The sequence below is a fragment of the Bubalus kerabau genome, chromosome 14 (genome assembly GCF_029407905.1).
Source record: "Bubalus kerabau isolate K-KA32 ecotype Philippines breed swamp buffalo chromosome 14, PCC_UOA_SB_1v2, whole genome shotgun sequence".
In the NCBI taxonomy this organism is placed as follows: Eukaryota; Metazoa; Chordata; class Mammalia; order Artiodactyla; family Bovidae; genus Bubalus; species Bubalus kerabau.
Window position 1 is genome coordinate 49,345,575 of NC_073637.1, and position 26,444 is coordinate 49,372,018.

Below are 26,444 nucleotides of genomic sequence, written 5' to 3' on the forward strand. Positions count from 1 at the left end.
ATCCTATATGACAACGACTCTTGGGAAATTATTAATATTTTTATTGTTACTGCTGTCCTGGGGACATATTGTTCTTATTATGCAAAGATGATGACAGTCAGCAGGACATGTGGCCTGGCTTATTTGTCTCCTAGGACACGACTGAAGCGACTTAACAGCAGCAGCAGCAGCAGCAGGAGTGATAGACTTGTATTGATCTCTCCATACTTTTTATCCCACTGCCAATGTGAAATGCATTTTCAAGTGAACTGGGTGGAATTACGGATCTCATCAGTGACAGCAGATCAAATACCACTCTTCTGATTGTTAATCTTAAAGATTTTGAGCAATGGGTCCCAAACTAAGAAGTAAGGAACTGAAGCAGGTACAAGGTCAGGATATGAGAGTACCTAGAGGAGCTTATTCAAAGTATGCATGCTCAGATTGTCCTCTAATTCCAGGGACTCCTTTATACCCTCTCTTAAAAAAAAAAAAAAAAAAAAAAAACTGTTTAAAATGCCACTCTACTCTCACTGTCTTCTTCACTTTTATGCGTGAACCTACCTGATTGCATATATTATGTTACATTGCAAGACAGGTGATACATAGATGGTATCTGGGTTTCCTGTTGCTGCCATAACAAATTACCACAAAGCCTTTGTGGCTTAGAACAACATAAATGTATTATCTTATAGGTCTGGAGGTCAGAAAGTGGGCAGGACCGCATTCCTTCTGGAGGTTCCAGGGGGAATTCATTTTCTTACCTTTTCCAGCCTCTAGAGGTCACTTCTGTTCATTGACTTCAGGCCCTTTCCTCCATCTTCAAAGTCAGCAATGCACCATCTTCTTTCCCCTCTGACCTTATGCTTCCCTCTTATAAGGATTTTTATGGTTATGTTGAGCCTGTCTGGATAATCCAGGATAATCGTCCCATCTCAAGATCCATCCTTAACCACATTTGCAAAGTTTCTCTTACCATGTAAATTGACATATTCAGGAGTTCCAAGGGTTACAATGTGGAAACCCCTGAGGGGTCGTTATTGTGTCTACCATAGATGGTAGGTAGGTAGGTAGGTAGATAGGTAGATAGATAGATAACAGAGTTTTAAGTAAGGTTACCCCAAATCAGACTATCAAATAGGAAAGATAAAATCAACCAAAAAGGGTCAAAGTCCTGGCCTCAATGCCCCATTGTCATGAGTAATCAAACAGTTCATCTAAGAAGACCAGACCAATATGGCAATGATCAGATGTCCTATGAGAATGATTCAAGACTGCCTGGATAAGAGAATGAACCAATAGATGGAAACTAAAGAGAGAATTTAGCTAACTCAGTTTAAGGAAGAATTTTCATGCAGTCATAATGATGCAAAGATAATATAGGTTGCTCTTGAGAGAAATAAATTCCCTGTTATTCTGTTAAAATATATATAAAACTAATGACCATTTGGGCTTCCCTGGTGGCTCAGAGGTTAAAGTGTCTGCCTGCAATGCAGGAGACCTGGGTTCGAACCCTGGGTTGGGAAGATCCCCTGGAGAAGGAAATGGCAATCCACTCCAGTACTCTTGCCTGGAGAATCCCATGGATGGAGGAGCCTGGTGGGCTACAGTCCATGGGGTCGCAAAGAGTCGGACACAACAGAGCAACTTCACTCTTCACTCAATGACCATTTTATGGGAATATTGCAAAAGGGAATTCAAAAGTAAAAAGGGGCTGAAGTAAACAAATTTATGATCCTTTCCAACCCAGGTCTCTGGGAACCCATAATGTGTTCATGCAGCAAAAACAGGAGAGGGGTAAGTCACATCCCACGTGGAACTCTCACACTGTTTGTGTGAGAGAGTAGAATGGCTAGAAGCTCAATTCTGGGTTTGGTGGATCTGTTTTCAAATCCTCCTCTGCACTGCCTCATTGGAAATTTATTTAACCTTACTGAGCTTCAATTTCCTAATCTGTAAAGTATTTGTGTTGTGAACATTGAGCTTGATAATGTAAATCAAAAGATCTTAGCAGTCTCTGGCACACAGGAAGCATTCAAGATGGTAGCTTTAGAAGAGAAGATTAAAATGCATGTTAACTAGCACAAGCAGTCTGCTCTTCGGTCGTAGAGCCATTTGACCACTCTGTCAGGTCTCTACCATCCTCACTAGTGGAGGAATTGGAAACAAGCAATAACAACAACAAAACCCCCACAAATCTCTGTCCTGATAAGCTTCATGGGCAGAGTGCAGGGCTACTTACATAATGTTGGCTGCCACTGCACAGCTCGAAACGATGATCATCAGAGTCGCCTGGATCTGGTAATTGGGGTACAGCAGGCGTTCACATGCCAGGTGCACCAGCACACCTGTCACCACCCAGATGCACAGGATGGATAGCAGGGCCCAAGGATCTCTAGGGATACAAGCACAGAGACACCCATGCACAAAGAATCCGCGAACCACCTTAATCTCCCCAAGACTCATAAGACATTAATGCTCCACCTCCCCACCAAAGAAAAGAGGCCCCACAGTACTTCCCTTAGTCATTTACAAAGCAGAAGTGTGGATGAATTTTAGTACTAAGATGAGACACTTTCTTGTTGCATTCATAAAATACTAGTTCATTATGCTCCATATTACTAAGTAATTTTCAGCAAAATTTTAAAGCATATTAATTGCTGCCTGCCCTTGCTGTTTTCCTGAGGGATTTTAATTTAAACAGGTGCTAAAATGATTGAAAGTTATTAAGAGATGAAATAATGAGACACAAAGGGTAAAATGTGTTTAGAAACTCTTAATTCTGCCATAAAACATTTACAACTTGCCAGCGCTGTAAAATAGTAAAAAGGGAAGGTTTCAGAGGCTTAATGAAAATGAGTTTCATTTGCCAACCCAACATACTATAAATACAGAGGCAAACTCCAAGGTATGTCAACACTCTAAATGCATATTATGGGCAAGAGTAAGGAAGAAAAGTATCAGAATAAAGGCATTTGCATGACTATTTAAAGATAAGACAGTGTTCAAGCTTTCCACTGAGCAAAGCATGCTTGCTTACTTAGAAGCTCCTTAAGCCTCACCTTGATCTTTTCACTCAACCTTTTAGATCAGTTCTAAAACCCTACAGTTCAGTTCAGTTCAGTCGCTCAGTTGTGTCCGACTCTTTGCGACCCCATGAATCGCAGCACGCCAGGCCTCCCTGTCTCCGGTGAACTCCCGGAGTTCTCCCAGACTCACGTCCATCGAGTCAGCGATGCCATCCAGCCATCCCATCCTCTGTCATCCCCTTCTCCTCCTGCCCCCAATCCCTCCCAGCATCAGAGTCTTTTCCATTGAGTCAACTCTTCTCATGAGGTGGCCAAAGTACTGGAGTTTCAGCTTTAGCATCATTCCTTCCAAAGAAATCCCAGGGCTGATCTCCTTCAGAATGGACTGGTTGGATCTCCTTGCAGTCCAAGGGACTCTCAATCATCTTCTCCAGCACCACAGTTCAAAAGCATCAATTCTTTGGCACTCAGCCTTCTTCACAGTCCAACTCTCACATCCATACATGACCACAGGAAAAACCATAGCCTTGACTAGACGGACCTTTGTTGGCAAAGTAATGTCTCTGCTTTTCAATATGCTATCTAGATTGGTCATAACTTTCCTGCCAAGGAGTAAGCGTCTTTTAATTTCATGGCTGCAGTCACCATCTGTAGTGATTTTGGAGCCCAGAAAAATAAAGTCTGACACTGTTTCCACTGTTTCCCCATCTATTTCCCATGAAGTGATGGGACCGGATGCCATGATCTTCATTTTCTGAATGTTGAGCTTTAAGCCAACTTTTTCACTCTCCACTTTTACTTTCATCAAGAGGCTTTTTAGTTCCTCTTCACTTTCTGCCATAAGGGTGGTGTCATCTGCATATCTGAGGTTATTGATATTTCTCCCGGCAATCTTGATTCCAGCTGGTGCTTCTTCCAGTCCAGTGTTTCTCATGATGTACTCTGCATATAAGTTAAATAAGCAGGGTGACAATATACAGCCTTGACCTACTCCTTTTCCTATTTGGAACCAGTCTGTTGTTCCATGTCCAGTTCTCACTGTTGCTTCCTGACCTGCATGCAAATTTCTCAAGAGGCAGATCAGGTGGTCTGGTATTCCCATCTCTTGAAGAATTTTCCACAGTTTATTGTGATCCACACAGTCAAAGGCTTTGGCATAGTCAATAAAGCAGAAATAGATGTTTTTCTGGAACTCTCACTCTGTGAGTCAGTGGTCAGCCACATCCCATAATTTTGACCCTCCCCCCTTTTAAGTAGAGTAATGTAACATTTCATTTCCCAGACTTCAGTTATTTACATACACAATTTATGATTTTTGCTATATCCACATGCCCCCTGTCTCATTGGCAACTTAACACTCTACTCTTTTATTGAGGTATGGTTGATGGACAAAGTTATATTAAATTTCAGGTGTATGAGATAGTGATTCAAAATTTTTTAAAGTTATATTCCATTTATAGTTATTGCAAAATGTTGGGTAGATTCCCTGTGCTGTATAGTATATCCTTGTAGCTTATTTAATGTATAACAGCTTGTACCTCTTAATCTCCTATCCCTATCATGCTCCTCCTCCTTCCCTCTCCCCTACTTTGTTTTATTTTTTAGATTCCACATATAAGTGGCATCATATAGTATTTTTCATTCTCTGTCTGGTTTATTTCACTTAGTAGAATGTCCTCCCTGTCCATCCATGTTGATGCAAATGGCAAATTTCCGCTTTTATTATGGCTAAGTAGTATTCCATTGTGTGTGTGTGTGTGTGTGTGTGTGTGTGCGTGCGCGCGCACGTGCGCCCATCTTATCTTTATCACCTCATCTGTTGATGGACACTTTAGGTTACTTCTATATCGTGGAAATTAAAATATTGTTGCTATGAACATTGGGTGCATGTATTAACATTATCTTTACCTAAACTCATTTTTTATACTTACCTTCTTCCTAAACAAAGTTATCCATGAAATTATATGTTTGATGTACTAGTTGATTTTCACCTATATGTCTGTGGCTGCTGCTGCTAAGTCACTTCAGTCATGTCCGATGCTGTGCGACCCCATAGACGACAGCCCACCAGGCTCCCCCGTCCCTGGGATTCTCCAGGCAAGAACACTGGAGTGGGTTGCCATTTCCTTCTCCAATGCAAGAATGTGAAAAGTGAAAGTGAAGTCGCTGAGTCTTGTCCGACTCTTAGCGACCCCATGGCCTGCGGCCCACCAGGCTCCTCCATCCATGGGATTTTCCAGGTAAGAGTACTGGAGTGGGGTGCCATTAGGTGCTGCCTAATATGGTAGCCATCGATCCAATGTGGCTGTTTAAATTTAAAGTAAAATTAAATATCCAGTTTTTCACTAGCACTAGCCACATTTAAGTTGCTCCATGGCCATAGTGTACTATCTATTGTACAACATTTCTCTTGAAACAGAGAGTTCTGTTGAGCAGCCCTGGCCTTCTGGAGTGTCAGTTCTCACTGACCTCCGTGGCCAGGAGGAGAAAGTTCAAGTAGCAATCTAAATTCTGAGTCCTCCCTGTGTTTACAAAACAGCTTTGACCAATGGTATCAGAAAGGGTAAAATACATGTAAAAATTTATGAGGATCAATGATGGGTACTCAGTCAAAGGTACATGTTTGCCAAATGTAGCCCTATTAGGGACTGAAGAGCATCTTTAACTCACAATGTCACCAAGTCCTTTTATTGATGTTTATTTCCTCAATTCTCCCTCTCCCTCTCTTTCTCTGAATGTTAAAGGAAAGACAGTGCAAAACACCTCTGATGATAAATTATTTGGCATGAAATTGTTGTTATTGTTCAGTCAAACCAAATCATGTCCAACTCTTTGCAACCCCGTGGACTGCAGCATGCCAGGCTTCTCTGTCCCTCACCATCTCCCGGAGATTGCTCAACTTCATGTCCTTTGCGTCAGAAATGGCACTCAACCATCTCATCTCATGAAATTAGAACTTTCTATCATTCTAAGCGTGAAAAACCACAGTTCATAATCACCAGGCTACAACCTGTGGTCTGCGTCTAGTGGCACCTTTTAGTGAAGGCTGTCTGTGTTAGCATGTTGGCCAAAGCCCTGCCCTCAGGTCTCTTTCACGTTGATCTTCTCAACTGGTGTGAAAATATGGAGTTGTAACTCTTAGTATAAATGATTTTTACATTCATCCAGAAGCTCCTCTTATTCCTCTGACATAAGAAATAATACAAAGGAGGAGAAGTAGAGAGGCAGTATGTGTTGAAGAGATGGGTGGACTGTAAAAATGAGCCACAGTAAAAATTTGCTGGACTGTAAAGCCCCATCATGCCTGGTCCCCTTCCTAGACAAGAGCAAGCCACCACCCATCAAAGACCCAGCTCTAGGAAGAGACGAAAAGTAAACTTTCCTCCCCTCTTCCTCCTCTTCCTTCTCCTTTTCTTATGGTTGTTGATGGTTGTTTAAACAAGATATCCAGCTGAGCCATCCACTGAATGGCTAAATGCCATGTGAACTGGAAAGTCCATATTCTATTCCCAACCCCTCTATGGGAAGTTCTTCAGTCTTTCCAACTCTCTGGGCTCTCTGTGCTTGATTTTGCAAAATGTCAGAAGCTTCACCCCACCCTCTCTCCCAGATGCCAAGTCGTTTAATGAATAACATCGTGGCTGTTACCACACACTGAGATTCTTGGGCTGAGGTGGCTGCTAAAATGACGCGCGTGTTCCTGTTGCCCCATTGGTGTAGAGGTAGCCGCCATGAATCTGGCTATTAGTGGCGTTAGCACTGAGAGCACACAGCCCCATATGCATGTCTATTTCACTCCGTGCACCAGAGGTGTGCCTCTAAGGGATTTTCAAACAAAGCTTTGCTTCACCCCTTCCATTTTTGTCCTTGATTGGACTCTGCAGCATTACTCTGCCTCGATGCTCAGTTAATGAACTATACCTGCTCGGCGCCATCCAAAGGTTAGCCGCTTGGAGGGGGGCTTTGATGACAACCACAAGGAGAAGAGACTGAGCAGGAAACTGGTCAGGTCAATTAAGAGATGGGCAGCATCCGTGATGACAGCAAGACTCCCAGCAACATGCCCACCAAGGGGGATACAGAATAGGAAATGGGTTAGGGCCCCACGGTGCCACCAGATCATATGTGTACTAACCACAGTTTGGTGAAAACGCCTCAGACTCACAGAACTGAAGACGAGAAAGGGTCTTAACTTGGATATAATCTACGTTGTTTTGACAAGTAAGGAAACTGAGATGGAGAGGGTGAGTAGAATTTGAACATGTAGAAATGAATTGCACAAAAGAGGCCATTCCTGGGAGAGCTATAAAGTACAGAGATTAGAAAGTGGGGCACATTTGAAGAACATTCCAGTTAGATTGGGGCAAAAGGATTCAAAAAGGGAAGTATAATAGGATGAGACTGGAGAGGTGCAGGCTGGATTGAAAGGGTCTCCAGACTGAGGGCCTGGACTTTGTCTGTAAACCGGATGACACAGTCCGGCCCACTGATGTGTTATTGTTTGATGTGTAATTTTACCGTAGTCTTCACTACTTCCTTCTGCTCCATTAGTTTATCTTAACCACCTGGGCTTGAAATGAATATTGGGGAGGAGTAAGAAGAAAAGACAGGCACCTGCCAATGAGATCCTTTTAAAAAATGTTTATTCTATATTGGAACATAATTGATTTACAATATTGTGTTAGTTTCAAGTGTGCAGCAAAATGACTTAGTTGTTCACATACATATACCTATTCTTTTTCAGATTCTTTTCCCATATAGATTATTATGGAATATTGAGTAGAGTTCCCTGTGCCATACAGTAGGTCCTTATTGATCATCTATCCTATATATAGTAGTGTATTTATGTTAATCCCAAACTCCTAATTTATCTCCCCCTGGCTTCCCTGGTGGCTCAGACAGTAAAGCGTCTGCCTGCAACACAAGAGACCCAGGTTCAATCCCTGGGTCAGGAACATCTCCTGGAGAAGGAAATGGCAGCCCACTCCAGTATTCTTGCCTGGAAAATCCCATGACAGAGGAGTTTGGCAGGCTACAGCCCATGGCGTCTCAAGGAGTCAGACACGGCTGAGCAACTGACACACACACCTTCCCCCTTGGTAGCCATAAGTTTATCTTCTGTGTCTGCAAGACTGTTTCTGTTCTGTAAATAAGTTCATTTGTATCATGTTTTTAGATTCCATGTGTAAATAATATCATATGATATTTCACTTTCTCAGACTTATTTCACTTGGTATGATCTTCTTGAATGCAGCAGCAATCCAGTAAAGCATAGGAAGGGAACCCAGACCATAGGAGACCCGCCTTGTTGTCTGTTTGGTTTGTTCCCTGCACTCCCGTTTAGTTCTCCATTGAGAAAAGACCTCCAACCTCTAAAACAGAAGTCAAAGAGCAGCTTTGTCTTTTCTCAAACAGGGCTTGTTGCTTGAGTGCAATAACTTTTATTGCTCTTGTTCCATCTTCCCAGCAAAGCGCTTCTGCTGATGGATTAGTCCTCCCGAAGCTGTTTATCGCCCTGTGTATTGCAAAGTGGTGGAGTCTGTCAGTCATCAGCCCCTCCATCATCAGACTCACCTTGTCTCAACTAATGATTTTAAAAAATTACATATAAGGTTCATAATTGCAGTAATCCCCACAGATTGCTGGCTCTAGCTGTAGTTAATAACTGGTTTGTCAAAGTTTAATGGTCTGAAGCAAAATCATCTTCAAGCTTGTTACTGAGCCGTCAGGGCAAAAATCGGAATGATTCATTAGCCAAAAAGCAACATTTTGCTAACAAATCAGTTGTCCTTCCAATTATCCTCTAATGTTGCTCTGTCTGCCAAACTTGGGCCTGATAATAAAGCTGTGTTAATAATGCATTATTTCTTCCCAGAGGAATGACTACATGCAGATAAGCAGCATGCTACAATCTTAGCAATGAGTGATGGTGATGATTCTGTATGCTGGGCTAAAATCGTAGCTTCAGTCAAGGAAATGACATCTTATAGGAGTTCTTCCACAGACTCAGCCAAGTCAGGAGGCACCCGGGAAAGAAAAAGGACTTACTTTGGAAGAAGCATGTTTGTATGGAGACCCAGGAACTGAGAACCATTTTACAACCATCTGAGCTTCTTATAATAACAGTCCAGAAAACTGTGGGCCCTCATTCTGAGTCTTATGGAGTAAATTGTTTTTAAGAGGTCAGCTTGGCTGAACTGGCATTTGCTTCTGAAAGCGTGGGGATATTATTGACAATTAATTGAATCATCCCGCCTGGATGTATGGAGCCCTTATGGTGCACAGTGCAGGGGCAGAGTGTACAAAGATAAACAAAGTGAAACGAAGCACAGGCCCTCTCTGCAGTGATCTCATCGTTTGATGCTCACTGTCCAGAAGACAGGCGACATGAGCAAAGGGATCAGAAAGCCACTGTCACTGGGAGCCCTGAAGAACTTTCCTCAGAAGGGATGAGTAAGAACTAACTAGAAAGGAAGTGTTTTTCAGGAAGCGATAAGAGCAGGAACAAAAACAGAGAGAATTGAAAGAACAGGGCATCTTCGTTGAAAAGTAAAAGGGGTGAAACTTTGCCGACAAAGGTCCGTGTGGTCAAAGCTAAGGTTTTCCCAGTAGTCATGTACAGATGTGAGAATTGGACCGTGAAGAAGGCTAAGTGCTGAAGAATTGATGCTTTCCAATTGTCCTGGAGAAGACTCTTCAGTGGTCCCTTGAGAGACTGCAAGGAGATCAAACCAGTCAATCTTAAAGGAAATCAACCCTGAATATTCATTGGAAGGACTGGTGCTGAAACTGAAGCTCCAGTACTTTGGCTACCTGATGCAAAGAGTTGACTCATTGGAAAAGACCCTGATGGTGGGAAAGATTGAAGGCAAAGGGAGAAGTGGGTGGCAGAGGATAAGATGGTTGGATAGCTTTACTGACTCAATGGACATGAATTTGAGCACACTCCAGGAGAGAGTGGAGGACAGAGGAGCCAGGCATGCTGCAGTCTATGTGGTCACAGAGAGTCAGACACGACCTAGCAGCTGAACAACAACACCAGGAGGGGTGGAGTGTTGGAGGAATAATGGGCAACGAGACAGGAAGGGTGGCTTGGGCCCATTGTGAGGTGTCACACATCACACTAAAGGACTTGAATGTTATCCCGTGGGGGAGAGGGATCTTTCTATGATTTTGAGGCAAGGTTATGCCATGCTCAGGTCTGTATTTAAGCAGGAGATCTTTGCCAGTAATAGGGAGGATGACTCGGAGCCGAGAGAAGCTGAAGGTTAAGACACAGCAGGAATAGCCAAAGGGAATTGCAATACCGGCATGAAGCGAGGCAGCAACAGTCATATTCCTGGAGTACTTGACACAGTGTAGAGAGCGAGGCACTGAGAGAGAGAAATGTAGGAGAGGCGTTAAGGACTGCATCCTGGAAACAGACTCTTCTAGGGCCTGGCGGGTGGAGACGACCTTAGACAAGCAGGGGAGATGTTGGGTCTGGGTCTCATATTCACCTCAGATCTGGAGAGTTCATGTCACGCACTCGTGATGTTCTTCATGAAGAGCAGAGGCATGCTGACAGGATGGAGAGAACTGAGTGTTCATCTGACAATTGCAGTCTTGTGTCCTAGAACTAGACTACTCCCAGTATATGTTGTTAAGTCATATTTTAAAAATTGTTTATGAGTAGCATTATTACACTATATATAATGTTATGTCAGAAATTCATGATGTCATTGTTTTAAAAGTATGTCACACACATCACAGTTTGCTTTGGCACATTTTCTTAAATTTTTAGTACCAGGAACCTCAAAAAATATAAGTAACCTAAGCCACTAAGACACTCTGGCTCTAGTACAAAACAGGTACCCTTCTTAATCAAGCTTGTGGTTGTCACACCACCCAGCTTTGGCTTTCTCTTACTAAGAGAGAATTTTTTCTGCCTCTGAGATACTTCCCATCTTCCCCAGCCTGCTGCCAGCTCTCTATTCCTGTCCAGCAAGCTAGTGCTTCCTCCATCCTTGCTTAACTCTTAACAGCCCTACCTCAGGATGTCTTTTCCTGGCCACTCTCATTTTCTTCCAGAAATGGCCATACTTGAGCTTACTTCTGTGGGGTCTCTGTGTCTGTATATCTGTCTTCTTAAATACAGGTGCATATTAACATATACAGTATAACTCTGCTTAATGGCCTTTCTACAATTAGGACCTTTCACCAGCAATCAGAAAGTATTCCAATTCAGTAGGTTCAGAGGCCCATTCGCAGTGGACACGCCGATGCTTGTGGCCTCCTTTAATTCCTTCTTCCTATCTGCTCTGTACCCTGTGGCCAGTTCTTTCTCTAAACACAGCTTTATGACCTTGTTCTCTCCTGTTTTAAATGTCAGTTACTCCCCAAGGCCTCCAGAATAAATCCAGATTCCTCAGCCAGGCTACTCAGACTTCTGGAACCCTCAACCACCATTCTAGTTTCATTCTCCACTAACCACGTTGTACCGCGTACCACTGCCTCAGGTTCTCTCAGTTGTTAACATAAACACCCAATGCAAACTACTTCAAACAGCAAAGTGATCGTTTATTGGCTCAAATAACAGAATAAATCTGGGTGGGATTGGATCAGGTACAGCCTAACCGTAAGGTTCAAAAAATCTTATTGGGGCTCTGCTCTGGCTCCAATTTATTGGTTTTTATTTTTCTGCTGAAGACAAACTTTCTCCCTTTCAGCAAAAAAAAAAAAGTGGGTCTCTGAGTTTATATCATTTCAGCATAGTGTTTTAAAGGAAAACGAGAGAGCTTTTTCCCAAATCTCCTTGTATAAAGACCGAGAGGCCCTGATTTATCCAGCTTGGCATCTCACATCCCACTGGCCGGTGAACTTGCAGTGCTGGGGCCAGAAGGACCAGAGCTGCCACCAGGACAGTAAGTATGAGAAAACCTTGTTGGACAGGTAATGCCAGTCCAGTGCAAACAGGGGCACCCAAATATAGCTACACATCAGAATCACTTGACTTGCTTTGTAAGAATACAGATTTCTTGTCCTGATGCTGACCTACCCACTCAAAATCTTTCCAGGTGAAGCTGATATTTATGATCTCCTGGGCCACATGCAAGCCCCTGAATGTGAAAGGCCCTTCTCATCTCCCTCTTTGCCACCTTTCAATTCCTACTCATCCTTCAGGGCTTTGTTCAGACCCACATCCTGCAGGAGGACCTTCCGGATTCCCAAAAGTCATCTAATAACACTACTTGTTTCCTCTGACTTGGTCAAAAATGGTTTTAGAAAGGCGGTGAGCTGTGAGTTGGGGTCTTGAATGATGGTCAGGGTTTTGACGAGTAGAGAGAATGAGAGGGCTTTTCCATTTAAATCAAAAGGCATAAGCAAAGGTTACAGAGACCTTAAAGTGCAATGATTATTTTGCATAGAATGAATAAATAGCTGAAACAGAAGAAACGTCATATAGGGAAGTAGTAAAAGTAGAAGATTGATAGTTTGGCAGCCAGATGGTGGAATAACTTGAAAGCCAAAGTAGAATTCTTCACTTTGTCCAGGATGCCAGAGTTTTCCAATGCATTGATCTCTTTTCACTCGGGGCAGTCAAGTAGAGCTTAACACAGAGAAAGCCCCAGAGTCAGCCTCTTTCTGCTGCAAGGATACTTGTCAGTTTATCTCTGTGCTCAGGAAAATTTCCTGCTCTTGCCGTGATGGGGAAAAGGTTGTAAAGGACTGAAACGGCTAAGGTGAGCCACTGGAGAATTTTGAAGACAGAATTAACACAAAGAGAGCAATGTTTTAAGAAAATTAGCTCAATTTCAATACAATTCAAATTCCAAATGATTTTCTGTCAGTAGCCATTGAATTCCTTTACTGACACCATCACTTTCTTCTGACTCTAAAGCCAGATTTGAACTCATAGACTAATTATTAGAAATGAGAAGGAAAGGAGATTGATTTGCTTTCTCAAAGTGAGTAGCTTCTCATTTCCCCTCTAAAAATATGTCATTTTAGAAACAAAGTGACAGGGCCTGGAAAGGTACAAAGAGGAAACTGAGTTTTGTGAATGAAAGACCATCTCATTCCAGAATATTAATTAGACATCACCCGGGGAGATTATGTGTCTGTTCTCAGCATCCACATGATTTCAGGGCAAAGAAATAGAATAAAATTGTGGAGAAAACAAGCCAGTTTATGCATCCTGCGAGGTGTGTTCACATGGGGGTGGTGTGTATGTGTGTTCAGTCGCCAAGTCATGTCCAACTCTTTGCAACCCCATGGACTGTGGTACGCCAGGCTACCCTGGTTGCTTAGATAGTATGGGGGGGGGTGGTACCAGTACTTTATCTGTAAGGCTATGAATTTCCAGAATGTCACTTTTTCATATCATGTTTCAAATGGATTCTGTTTTTTAGATTTTCCATGTTGTTGATCTCTTATACAAGCAATTGAAAGTTGTGTACAATCTCATGAAATTTCCTTAATAAAAAAGAATGCCTCTCCAGTATAGATATCAATGGATTTCCAGAAGGAGCTTTCCAGATTGGAGCTGCTAAAAGTAACTTCTTGGCAGCTCTATCAAGTTATTAAGTCATTCATTCAAAAGACTTACCCTGGCTCTAGAAATTATATGGCATTAATTTTTTTTAATTTGACTAGAAGGTTATTTACCAACTCTGGATTCATCTTGAATTTGATTAAGGGTCTAGGCTCTCTTCCCTGATGCTGGGAAAGATTGAGGGCAGAAGGAAAAGAGGGTGTCAGATGATGAGATGGCTGGATGGCATCACCAATGCAATGGACATAAACTTGGGCAAACTTCAGGAGATGGCATCCTGCAGTCCATGGAGTTGCAAAGAGTTAGACACGACTGGGTGACTGAACAACAACAACAAGCTCTCCTCAAGTTTTCTAGTTTCCAAAAGCTATGAAAGTCTATGTGTATAGGTCAGAAGACTCAATAGCTTGAAGAAACAAATTAATTCTGATTGCTTGCTATTGTAGTACAAAAAAATAGCTTAGCAAATTCTCCTTTAGCCTTAGATGATTATTAATTTAGCACCCATTTGGGATAATAAAGAGAAAATGAAGCCAAAATATCAGTAAGAGAATGTAACAAGTAATAGTGGTAAGAGAGGTATTGAAAAATGAAACTGTTAGTTGCTCAGTCATGTCTGACTCTTTGTGACTACCTGAACTGTAGCCTGCCAGGCTCTTCTGTCCATGGAATTCTCCAGGCAAGAATTCTGGAGTGGGTAGCCATTCCCTTCTCTAGGGGATCTTCCCACCCCAGGGGTCAAATCCAGGGATCAAACCCAGGTCTCCCACATTGCAGGCAGATTCTTTACCATGTGAGCCACCAGAGAAGCCCCAAGAGTACTAGTAGCTTATGGCAAAAACTATATAGGTGGTTTATAATGTTATTTTAAATTATTTTGGTAAAAACATTATAAGATAATATAGCATACCAAAACCTTTAGATTGTTCTTGACTATACATAGCTTTGTTATTAATAAAAAAAGGATATAAATATATTAAATAAGAATATAACTTAAGATATTAAAAGATCCAGTAAAGACTAAAGCTCTGACAAAAGAAACATAGAGGAAGTAAAAATATTTTTAAAGCCAAGGATTGTGAATTAGAAAACAGAAGGAAAAGTAAAATAATATATTCAATAAAAATATTTACCAATAAAATAAATAGACACCTACTATATGCAGGTCAGGAAGCAACAGTTAGAACTGGACATGGAACAACAGACTGGTTCCAAATAGGAAAAGGAGTACGTCAAGGCTGTATATTGTCACCCTGCTTATTTAACTTATATGCAGAGCATATCATGAGAAATGCTGGGCTGGAAGAAGCACAAGCTGGAATCAAGATTGCCGGGAGAAATATCAATAACCTCAGATATGCAGATGACACCACCCTTATGGCAGAAAGTGAAGAGGAACTAAGAAGCCTCTTGATGAAAGTGAAAGAGGAGAGTGAAAAAGTGGGCTTAAAGCTCAACATTCAGAAAACTAAGATCATGGCCTCTGGTCCCATCACTTCGTGGGAAATAGATGGGGAAACAGTGGAAACAGTGTCAGATGTTATTTTGGGGGGCTCCAAAATCACTGCAGATGGTGATTGCAGCCCTGAAATTAAAAGACGCTTACTCCTTGGAAGGAAAGTTATGACCAACCTAGATAGCATATTGAAAAGCAGAGACATTACTTTGCCAACAAAGGTCTGTCTAGTCAAGGCTATGGTTTTTCCAGTAGTCATGTATGGATGTGAGAGTTGGACTGTGAAGAAAGCTGAGTGCTGAAGAATGATGCTTTTGAACTGTGGTGCTGGAGAAGACTCTTGAGAGTCCCTTGGACTGCAAGGAGATCCAACCAGTCCATTCTAAAGGAGATCAGTCCTGGGTATTCTTTGGAAGGAATGATGCTAAAGCTGAAACTCCAGTACTTTGGCCACCTCATGAGAAGAGTTGACTCAATGGAAAAGACTCTGATGCTGGGAGGGATTGGGGGCAGGAGGAGAAGGGGATGACAGAGGATGAGATGGCTGGATGGCATCACCGACTCAATGGATGTAAGTTTGAGTGAACTCCGGGAGTTGGTGATGGACAGGGAGGCCTGGCATGCTGCAATTCATGGGGTCGCAAAGAGTCGGACATGACTGAGTGACTGAACTGAACTGAAGTTAATATTAAGGAAAAGTAGTAAAAATATACAGACAGTATTAAAATGAGAAAGGAACTGGATTAAAGAGAGTACCAATATGAGACTATCATGTTCCATTGTATGATAATAAATTTTACAATTTCTGAGATGAATCAATTTAGAGATTTATAAATAACCAAAATTTACTCAAGAAGTAGAAATTTTTGATATGTCCATGAATGAGAAAGAAGCTAAAATATATCAAAAGATTATATCCAAGAATGTCTCTGAAGTCAGAAAATTTATTAGGGAGTTCTTAAAAAGGAAAGGATAATTTCAACGCCATATAAACTTTCAGCTTTTTTATATAAAAAGGAAATTATTAAAACTAAAATTTTCATTTCAATATGCATAATTCAGATTCAAAAACCTAGAAAAGTAGTTCCAAACAGAAAGCTATAGTTAAATTTCAATGATGAAAAAAGGTATAAAAATCCCCAAAAAAGTATCAGTGACTCAGATTGAGCAATGCATTGAGAGGATGGTCCACCAAGTCAAGTTCAGAGGCACCATATGGGAGCCTGAGAACATAAGCCCTGGATTCAAACTGCCTGCCACTGATAGGTATGTTAAAGTCAATACTTTACTCTTTGTGCTTCAGCTTTATGGTCTATAAACTGCAATTTATAATAGGACCTATCTCTCAGGAATGTCATCAAGGTTAAGTAAGGTACTTCATGGAAAGCACTCATTGCAGCTCCCAGCACATAGTAAGCATAAATAAATATTAGCTGTTGTCATCATAATGTCAGAAATGCATGGTGATCTCCTAATACAACGCACATCGACAATAGGCCAAACGTTTTAAAACAGAATGAACTTAACAGGTTTTTGATAAAAGGCAATACTCATCCTTGATTATTTGTTAACCATTAAAAAACTAGGAGGACAAGAAGAATACTTTGTTAACATAATAAAAATACTTAACCCCTCAGGAAATATTTCACTTAACAGTTAAATAGTTGAACATATGACTTGATTTAACATATTATTTAACATGATAAAAATATGAAACATACAGAAGAGAAGTAACTATTGAAAGCAAGGAGAAATAAACATCTTTGAACAAAAGAGGGTTATCTCCTGGGATGGGGAGGAGGGATGACAGGAACAAGGAAAATTAACTGAGATACATTTGGAATGGCAGTAGTTCAAATACATTATCGAATTCAAAGTGAATATACAAAATGAAAACTTTCCAAAATACAATAAGTAATGATCTACAAAGTAGGACGTGAGAAAAGGGAGACCTCACTGACCTCTGGAAAGAATAAACGAAACACACAAAACTGCTATAAACCTTGCAAGAAATAGATTGGCCATGTCTTTAAACAAGCAAACTAAAACCACAGAACCTTGAAGAGAGATGTAGAGTATTGGGGTAAATGGGGAAACATACTGTATTCCCAGAAGGAAAAACTGAGTATATTAAGAAGATTTGTGTTCCCAAATTAATTAATATACAATGAAATCATAATTAAATTTTGAAGGAAGCTGAACAAAATTATTTTCATGTTCAATTAGAATAATAAACAGGAGTGAACAGCTTTATATTTTTTTTCTGTTAAAGCATAATGAGGGAAGAACAACAGACATTACAACATGTAAACCTACATTAATATGTTAACTGCCAACAGATCAGCAACACAGGTCAATAAAACACCTCAGAACCGAACTCTATTAAGTTCAAGAGGGAGGTGATATATGTCTACTTATGGCTGATTCACGTTGTTGTACAGCAGAAACCAATGCATTGTACAGCAATTATCCTACAATTAACAATAAATTTAAAGAAAATAAAAAAGTAATATGGACAAAAATCAATGGAAGAAATAATGAACTATTCCATAAATGATGCTGAAATCTTGGTTAGCTCGTTAGAAAGAGAATTTTCAATCCTGAGAGCATATATAATTTCATATCAATTTAAAATTAAATGTGAAAAATTGAACAACACAGTGATATTTATCTTCTCCATAGATAGGAAAGGCTTACTAAGCACTAAAATAGTGGAAGACTACTATAATAAAATAAATCAGTTCAAAATGAAATGTTTGATAGAATTACCTATATAAAATTTGAAACTTCTCTAAGGCAAACCAAAAATTAAACCAAAATTTTAAAAAAGTAAATGACAAATTAGAATAGTGCTTATAACAAATGTAACAGAAGTTTAAGATCCTAATATATAAAGAGCTCCCAGAGATCAATATAGAGAATTACAAATTATCTGACAAAATACAGATCACTAATACATTAGCAGAGGGAAATAGAGATCACTAATAAACATGCAAATAATATTAACAGTAACAAAGGAATGCATATTAAAATAAAGCATATTCATCTATACATTAGCAAAGATTTTTAAAAGATTGAAATAAATTCTAGTAATGATTTGGAGAGAGTCATTCTGCAAAGGTGGCAGACCCAGGAATTGTTTCAAGCTTTCTAGATAGCAGTTTGACAACGTGCACAAAGAAGTAATAAAAATATTCATATTCTTCAACTAACAATTTCCACTTTCAGGAATCTCTTTGAAGGGATAAACCAGAAAAGCAGGCAGAGTTTTATCAAGATTTTTCACTGTATCATTGTCCATAAGCAGGAAAAAAACTCCCTAAATTTCTAACAATGGAGAGATGGTTATGAAAAATCACAAGAGCATATTATAGAATATTTTCAGGCAGAGAAATGTTTTTTGAAGATTATTTGATGGCATGGCAAAAAGCATTCAGCATGCTCTCAGTTATATTTTAAAAATGTGTGAGCTATGAATAGAAAATATACTGTACAAAAATACTCCATAATGTTATTGGCTCCATAATACTCCATAATATTATCATTCGATTGTGGGATTTTGATGAATATTATTTTGCTTCCTTCTATTTTCCAACTTATCTACAATGAGCATATTGTTACTTTAAGTGTACAGAAAATACTCAGTCTCTTTTTAAAAGAAACACTTTAGACAACCCTCCTGTAATGATGCGGGGGTTTCATTCGCTTGTTTAATTGGAGACGTTTTGAGAAATACCACGACCTCTGCAATCATGAAAACTAAGCATACTCCTGAAGCAGCGCGGAGCCTCCACTCGGCACAGGTTTGCTCCTGCGCCCTGTCCTCTGTGGCCTTGCGGTTGTGGTGGCAGTGATGGATGGCTCCTGCCTCCAGCTCCTCTGGCTTTTCTCCACGACACTGATCTTTATTCAAGGGTTTCTGCTGGAGTTCCACGCTGTGGACAAGTTTGACAGAAGCAAGAAGTGAACATGGTTGCAAACAAACTTCTCACTGACAGCCCTACGCATTCTCAGAACAGCTATGAGGACATTTGCTGACTAGCTCGGAACTTAGAATTCACAGCTCCTTCCAGGTGAAACATCCAGTGTAAGGAACAAGCAAGACATTCTCTTCTGAATTCTCAGTTTCAAGAAAGTTTTGTTTTTATATAAGCAAACTCATATTTAGTGACTCTTTACAGTCCCTTGGACTGCAAGGAGATCCAACCAGTCCATTCTAAAGGAGATCAGTCCTGGGAGTTCTTTGGAAGGAATGATGCTAAAGCTGAAACTCCAATACTTTGGCCACCTCATGAGAAGAGTTGACTCATTGGAAAAGACTCTGATGCTGGGAGGGATTGGGGGCAGGAGGAGAAGGGGATGACAGAGGATGAGATGGCTGGATGGCATCACCAACTCAATAGATGTAAGTTTGAGTGAACTCCGGGAGTTGGTGGTGGACAGGGAGGCCTGGTGTCTGCAATTCACGGGGTCACAAAGAGTCGGACACGACTGAGCGACTGAACTGAACTGAACCCCTGATTAGGGCTTTGCAGGTGACTCAGTGTGTGAAAGAATCTGCTTGCAATGCAGGAGACGCAGGCAGATGCAAGTTTGATCCCCGGCTCAGGAAGATCCCCTGGAGGAGGGCATGGCAACCCACTCCAGTATTCTTGCCTGGAGAATCCTGTGGACAGAGGAGCCTGGTGGGCTACAGTCCATAGGGTCATAGGCATGACTGAAGCAACTAAGCACTCACACACACCCACAGCTCTAATTAAGAGATAGCAAACGAGGGACTTCCCTGGTGGTCCAGTGGTTGAGAATCTGCCTAACAATGCAGGGCACATAGATTTAATCCCTGGTCCAGGAAGATTCCACGTGCAGTGGGGCATCTAAGCTTTCGAGCTACAACTACTGAGCCCAAGCACCCTAAAGCCCATGCTCCACAACAAGAGAACCCACCGCAACAATAGAAGCCACCACAATGAAGAAAAAAAAAAAAAAAACATACGCACCTGCAACAAGGAGTAGCCCCCGATCGCTGCAACTAGAGAAAGCTTACACACAGCAAGGAATACCCAGTGCAGCCAAAGATAAATTCATTTTTTAAAAGAGATCAAAAAAAAGGAGAAAGGAAGCAAATACATTTTGATCCATTTCCTTCCCAGCTACTTCACTGAAAAGATTTTGGGCACTGCTATAAATTTAGAAAGGGGCAGTGATGAGATTATTATTATTATTAATGAGTAATGTGTGTATGAGCCAGCCTGGTGATGGAAATACTCACTGTGGCATGCCATCACTGTCTTTCTTCCCAACAGTCACATTGTTAATAGGTTATAGCACTCTTTCCTGCTGAGTCCATATGGACCTTTAACACAGCTTTGTAGAAATCTCTACCGATCTATCAAAATTGTAATTAGAGTTTGTTGTTGTTGTTCTTTAGCCGCTAAGTCATGTCAGACTCCTTTGAGACCCCTTGGACCATAGCCCACCAGGCTCCTTTCTCCATGGGATTTCCCAGACAAGAATACTGGAGTGGTTTTCCATTTCCTTCTCCAGGGGATCTTCCCAACCCAGGTATCAAACTCACATCTCCTGCATTTGACAAGCAGATTCTTTACCACTGAGCCACTAGGGAAGCCCCATGAGAGTTAAACCTACTTGTACTTCCCAAGAGACAGTGCATTTTTGTTCTATTCAAGTATAAAGAATTCATAGAAATATGAAGCCATTTATAGAAATATAGAATTTCACAGATGCAAAGATTGTGGATGACATTAATCCAGTGCCACAGAGAGGAGCCTGTTGGTTACAGTCTATGGGGTCACAGAAGATCAGACACAACTGAACAACTAAACAACAAACAACACATTTCTTACTGAAGTAACTAGGATTCAGAGACTTTAAGTAATTTCCTGAGGTCAGATAGCTGGGAGGTGGCAGAGCTGGGACTCCAAGCTCAGCCTTGTTTGCACTGTGCCCACATTGCCTCTCTATCTAAACATCAGTACGCTTAAAACTAAAGTTTACCTCCACAGTCATCTTGAACTACTCAGGCTTATGGTTTTATTAAACTTATTAGAAGGCATTAATAAGATTCTTAGAAGAACTTGCATTCATGGCTTTGAAAGGCATAAAGATAGAAATAAATTATTTTCCTCCACTTGAAGAGTTACTTCATTGGTCTTATCACCATCCAGAAAAAAGATCTGATGGTTTTGGCTTAAATGATATTTATGATTATAATTCTCAGTTCAGTTCAGTTCAGTTGCTCAGTCATGTCCGACTCTTTGCAACCCCATGAACTGCAGCATGCCAGGCCTCCCTGTCCGTCACAAACCCCTGGAGTTTACCCAAACTCATGTCCATCGAGTCAATGATGCCATCCAGCCATATCATCCTCTGTCATCCCCTTCTCCTCCTGCCCCCAATCCCTCCCAGCATCAGAGTCTTTTCCATTGAGTCAACTCTTCTCATGAGGTGGCCAAAGTACTGGAGTTTCAGCTTTAGCATCATTCCTTCCAAAGAACACCCAGGACAGATCTCCTTTAGGATGGACTGGTTGGATCTCCTTGCAGTCCAAGGGACTCTCAAGAGTCTTCTCCAACACCACAGTTCAAAAGCATCAATTCTTCAGCGCTCAGCTTTCTTCACAGTCCAACTTTCACATCCATACATGGGCACTGGAAAAACCATAGCCTTGACTAGACAGACCTTTGTTGGCAAAGTAATGTCTCTGCTTTTCAATATGCTATCTAGGTTGGTCATAACTTTCCTTCCAAGGAGTAAGCGTCTTTTAATTTCAGGGCTGCAATCACCATCTGCAGTGATTTTGGAGCCCCCAAAAATAACATCTGACACTGTTTCCACTGTTTCCCCATCTATTTCCCATTAAGTGATGGAACCAGATGCCATGATCTTCATCTTCTGAATGCTGAGCTTTAAGTCAACTTTTTCACTCTCCTCTTTCACTTTCATCAAGAGGCGTTTTAGTTCCTCTTCACTTTCTGCCATAAGGGTGGTGTCATCTGCATATCTGAGGTTATTGATATTTCTCCCGGCAATCTTGATTCCAGCTTGTGCTTCTTCCAGTCCAGCGTTTCTCATGATGTACTCTGCATAGAAGTTAAATAAGCAGGGTGACAAGATACAGCCTTGACATACTCCTTTTGCTATTTGGAACCAGTCTGTTGTTCCATGTCCAGTTCTAACTGTTGCTTCCTGACCTGCATATAGGTTTCTCAAGAGGCAGGTCAGGTGGTCTGGTATTCCCATCTCTTTCAGAATTTTCCAGTTTATTGTGATCCACACAGTCAAAGGCTTTGGCATAGTCAATAAAGCAGAAATAGATGTTTTTCTGGAATTCTCTTCCTTTTTCTAGGATCCAGTGGATGTTGGCAATTTGATCTCTGGTTCTTCTGCCTTTTCTAAAACCAGCTTGAACATCTGGAAGTTCACGGTTCATGTATTGCTGAAGCCTGGCTTGGAGAATTTTGAACATTACTTTATTGGCATGTGAGATGAGTGCAATTGTGCAGTAGTTTGAGCATTCTTTGGCATTGCCTTTCTTTGGGATTGGAATGAAAACTGACCTTTTCCAGTCCTGTGGCCACTGCTGAGTTTTCCAAATTTGCTGGCATATTGAGTTCAGGACTTTCACAGCATCATCTTTCAGGATTTGAAATAGCTCAACTGGAATTCCATCACCTCCACTAGCTTTGTTCGTAGTGATGCTTTTTAAGGCCCACTTGACTTCACATTCCAGGATGTCTTAGCTCTAGGTGCGTGATCACACCATCATGATTATCTGGGTCATGAAGATCTTTTTTGTACAGTTCTTCTGTGTATTCTTGCCACCTCTTCTTAATATCTTCTGCTTCTGTTAGGTCCATACCATTTCTGTTCTTTATTGAGCCCATTTTTGCATGAAATGTTCCTTTGGTATCTCTAATTTTCTTGAGTATAATTCTAATTATCATTATATATTTTTCTGAATAAAATAGCATACATATTCATTATAGAAAAACTGGAATTACAAAAAGGTACAAAACAGAGGGAAAAATCACTAATAAACATACTTCCAAGAGACAAATATTATTGATAGTTTTTGTTTAGCTTTGTAATATATAAACGCACTTTTTTAACTTAGTTGTAGCTGTCGTTCACTCACTAAGTCGTGTCCAACACTTTGTGACCCCATGGACTGTAGCACACCAGGCTTCTCTGTCCTCCACCATCTCCTGGATTTTGCTCAAATTCATGTCCATTAAGTCGGTGATACTATCTAACCATCTCATCCTCTGCCACACCCTTCTCCTTTTGCCTTCAATCTTTCCCAGCATCAGGGTCTTTTCCAGTGAGTCAGCTCTTCACATCAGGTGATCAAAGTATTGGAGCTTCAGCTTCAGTATTAGTCCTTCCAGTGAATATTCAGGGTTGATTTCCTTTAAGATTGACTGGTTTGATCTTGCAGCCTCTCAAGGGACCTCTCAAGAGTCTTTTCCAGCACCACAATTTGAAAGCATCAGTTCTTCAGCACTCAGCCTGTTTATGGTCCAACTCTCACATCCGTACATGACTACTGGAAAAACCATAGCATTGACTAAGCCCACTAGGGCTTCCTTGGTGGCTCAGATGGTAAAGAATCTGCCTACAATGCAGGAGACCCAGATTCGATCCCTAGTTCAGGAAGATCCTCTGGAGAAGGAAATGGCAGCCCATTCCAGTATTCTTGCCTGGATGACTCCATGGAAAGAGGAGCCTGGCAGGCTATAGTCCACAGGGTTGCAAAGATTCAGACATGACTGGGAGACTCACACTTTCACTTCTTTGACTATACAGACCTTTGTTGGCAAAGTGATGTCTCTGCTTTTTAATATGATGTCTAGACTCCTCATAGGTTTTCTTCCAAAGAGCAAGTGCCTTCTAATTTCATGGTTGCAGTCACCATCCACAGTGATTTTGGAGCCCAAGAAAATAAATCTGTCACTGTTTCCACTTTTTCCCCTTCTATTTTCCATGCATTGATGGGACTGGATGCCATGATCTTAGTTTTTTGACTGTTGAGTTTCAAGCCAGCATTTTCACTCTCTTCTTTCACCTTCATTAAGAGGCTCTTTAGTTCCTCTTCACTTTCTGCCATTAGAGTGATAATACTGCATATCTTGAGGTTGTTGATATTTCTCCCAGAACTGTTGATTTCAACTTGTGATTCATCCAGTCTGGCATTTCATATGATGTACTCTGCATACAAGTTAAATAAGCAGGATGACAATATACAGCCTTGATGTACTCCTTTCCCAATTTTGAACCAGTCAGTTGTTCCATGTCTAACTATGGAACTAAGCATGTAACTGAGCATCTTCTAACTATTTAACTTCCTGTTAAATAGTTAATAGTCTAACTTCCTGTTTCTCAGGAGACAAATAAAGTAGTCTGGTATTCCCATCTCTTTAAGAATTTTTCAGTTTGTTGTGATTCACTTTTTTCTTCGAGTCCATATTAATTAGAATGTTTTTCATTGCAAGTACAGAAAACAAAGCTCATGCTAGGTAGATCAATACATGGGAATTATTAGTTTTTCAGCTGAAAACATCTAGAGGCATCAGGCCTGATTTATCAAAGCTCCAGAGCCATTGCTCTGCAGTTCTCTACTACTCTTACCGCAGGCTTAACATTTATCATAAAGTGGAACAGTTGCCCACAGTAATCAGGACTGTGTACTTGTATTTTCTTATACAGGGAGAAAGAGTGTTCATTCTCCCAACTGCTAAACAGGAGTCCTGAGTTGCGTGCTGATTTGGCCAGCCTTTAAAGCCAGAGGAATATGGATGGGCTAATTGGCTTAGACCTTGTTACAGCCAGAAGACTAGTTAAACCCAACCACACTGACTCCTAGAGCTGAGAGTGGGGTAAACTCTACCCAGATCACATGACTGCAACTCAGTGGGGGTGGGCTGGGGATTCTACCAAAGATACAGCTTTGGGACCTAATTTTTAGCTGTATATATTATTAACATTTTCTCAATTTAATAAATATTCTATGTCATTAGTTCAATATAGAGAACATTATATTTAGTATAGATATGTCACAATACTTCCTAAAATTGAATAATTGAATCTTCCAATTATTTGCTTGTATAAGCTCTGCTGTGATTCATATCCTTATATTTAATCTTTACTTAATATATTATTATTTCCTCAAAATGTAATCCTGAAAGGGGAATTACTTGGTTAAAGAATATCTACATTTTAAGGAATTTCATGTATGTTGACAAATTGGCTTCAGAATGCTTTTGCTGGTGATGTTAATAGCACTCAGGATTTTGAAGAATTCTAAGTAATCTAATTGGAATAAGAACCATTGGGCAAAAGACACATATAGTTCCTATATCTATAGATTTTCACCTTTGTAATGTTTTACACACTGATAATTAGCAACCATATAGCATAGTAATGTTAGTCACCAATGGTCATTGACTCAGCGGAGCCAGAGAACTAATAGGAGAGCATGGTGAAGGTTTGCTTTTTCTTTGTGCTGAGAAGGCAGTGTGAGACGGACAGGGTCACCGAATGTTCTGGCATTGTTCGTATGATCACTGGTTTACTTTGCTTTATTTTCTGTTTTGCATAACCTTGTAGGCAGAGAAAACCAGGTGGTGAGTGAACTTACCTTGGAGCATTTTTGAAGGCAGAGCATGACAGGACTCCTACCAGAGGCACAGCCTGTGTGCAATGCCACAAGAGGAAAAGTGCACAAAACCTGGCCAGTTTTTACTTTTAATGCTGCTGCCTTGTCCTAGACAAGGACAGGAGCTGAGATTGTTTCTTGAAGCAAGAAAAGCCAGAAATCCAAAAGTGGTACTGAAATTGGATGTAGTGTGTTCATACATGTATATGTATGTGTTTTATCGGGAGAGGCAGGAGCCCACCATCTTCACTGAACTCCCCAAAGGGTCTACAATTCCAAAAGAAGTTAAAAACCGAAGTTAAAATATATTCCTCATCGTCTCATAAGACCAAAGTGATCTAACTATCTCTAGATGTAGGACAGGCCCTCAGTCTGAAAGTGATGCAAATTCTAAGAATTTTAAAACATAGGTTCTAGAAAGCAAATGCTAGAATATATAAAAAAATGAAATGTGAATCTGTCAAGGAGTAAATCACCAGAATTCCCACCCATTCAAATATGGCTGAGGCTTTGAAGAGCAGGAGCAATAGGGTGGAGCAAAGAAATTTACTGAAGCATCAAAGAGAAAAAAAAAGGCGGGAGAGGGGGAGGTAGAAACAGAGAAGAAAAATAATGAAACATTAGAAAATTTGACATCAGTAGCCTAGAACTTTGAGTTCATCCCTTTAAAAAGGAATTAAAGAGTGGAGCTTTATTTTGTGACCTTGGAGAATCATTTTTATTTTTTAAATTTGTGTCTTATTTTCATTTGGTTTTAGAGGTTAAACGTTT

General features: G+C 40.7%; 1 protein-coding gene across 1 annotated transcript in view; it reads right to left on the reverse strand.

Moving 5' to 3' along the window:
• SLC30A8 (solute carrier family 30 member 8) overlaps window positions 1-26,444 on the reverse strand; it is a 41,811-nt gene that overhangs the window by 11,599 nt on the left and 3,768 nt on the right. Inside the window, exons 2-4 of the mRNA XM_055546864.1 lie at window positions 18,737-18,933; window positions 6,930-7,079; window positions 2,222-2,372 (exon numbers count right to left, since the gene is read on the reverse strand). Of these exons, the coding sequence (XP_055402839.1) occupies window positions 2,222-2,372; window positions 6,930-7,079; window positions 18,737-18,933 (498 nt within the window). The remainder of the gene's footprint in view (window positions 1-2,221; window positions 2,373-6,929; window positions 7,080-18,736; window positions 18,934-26,444) is intronic.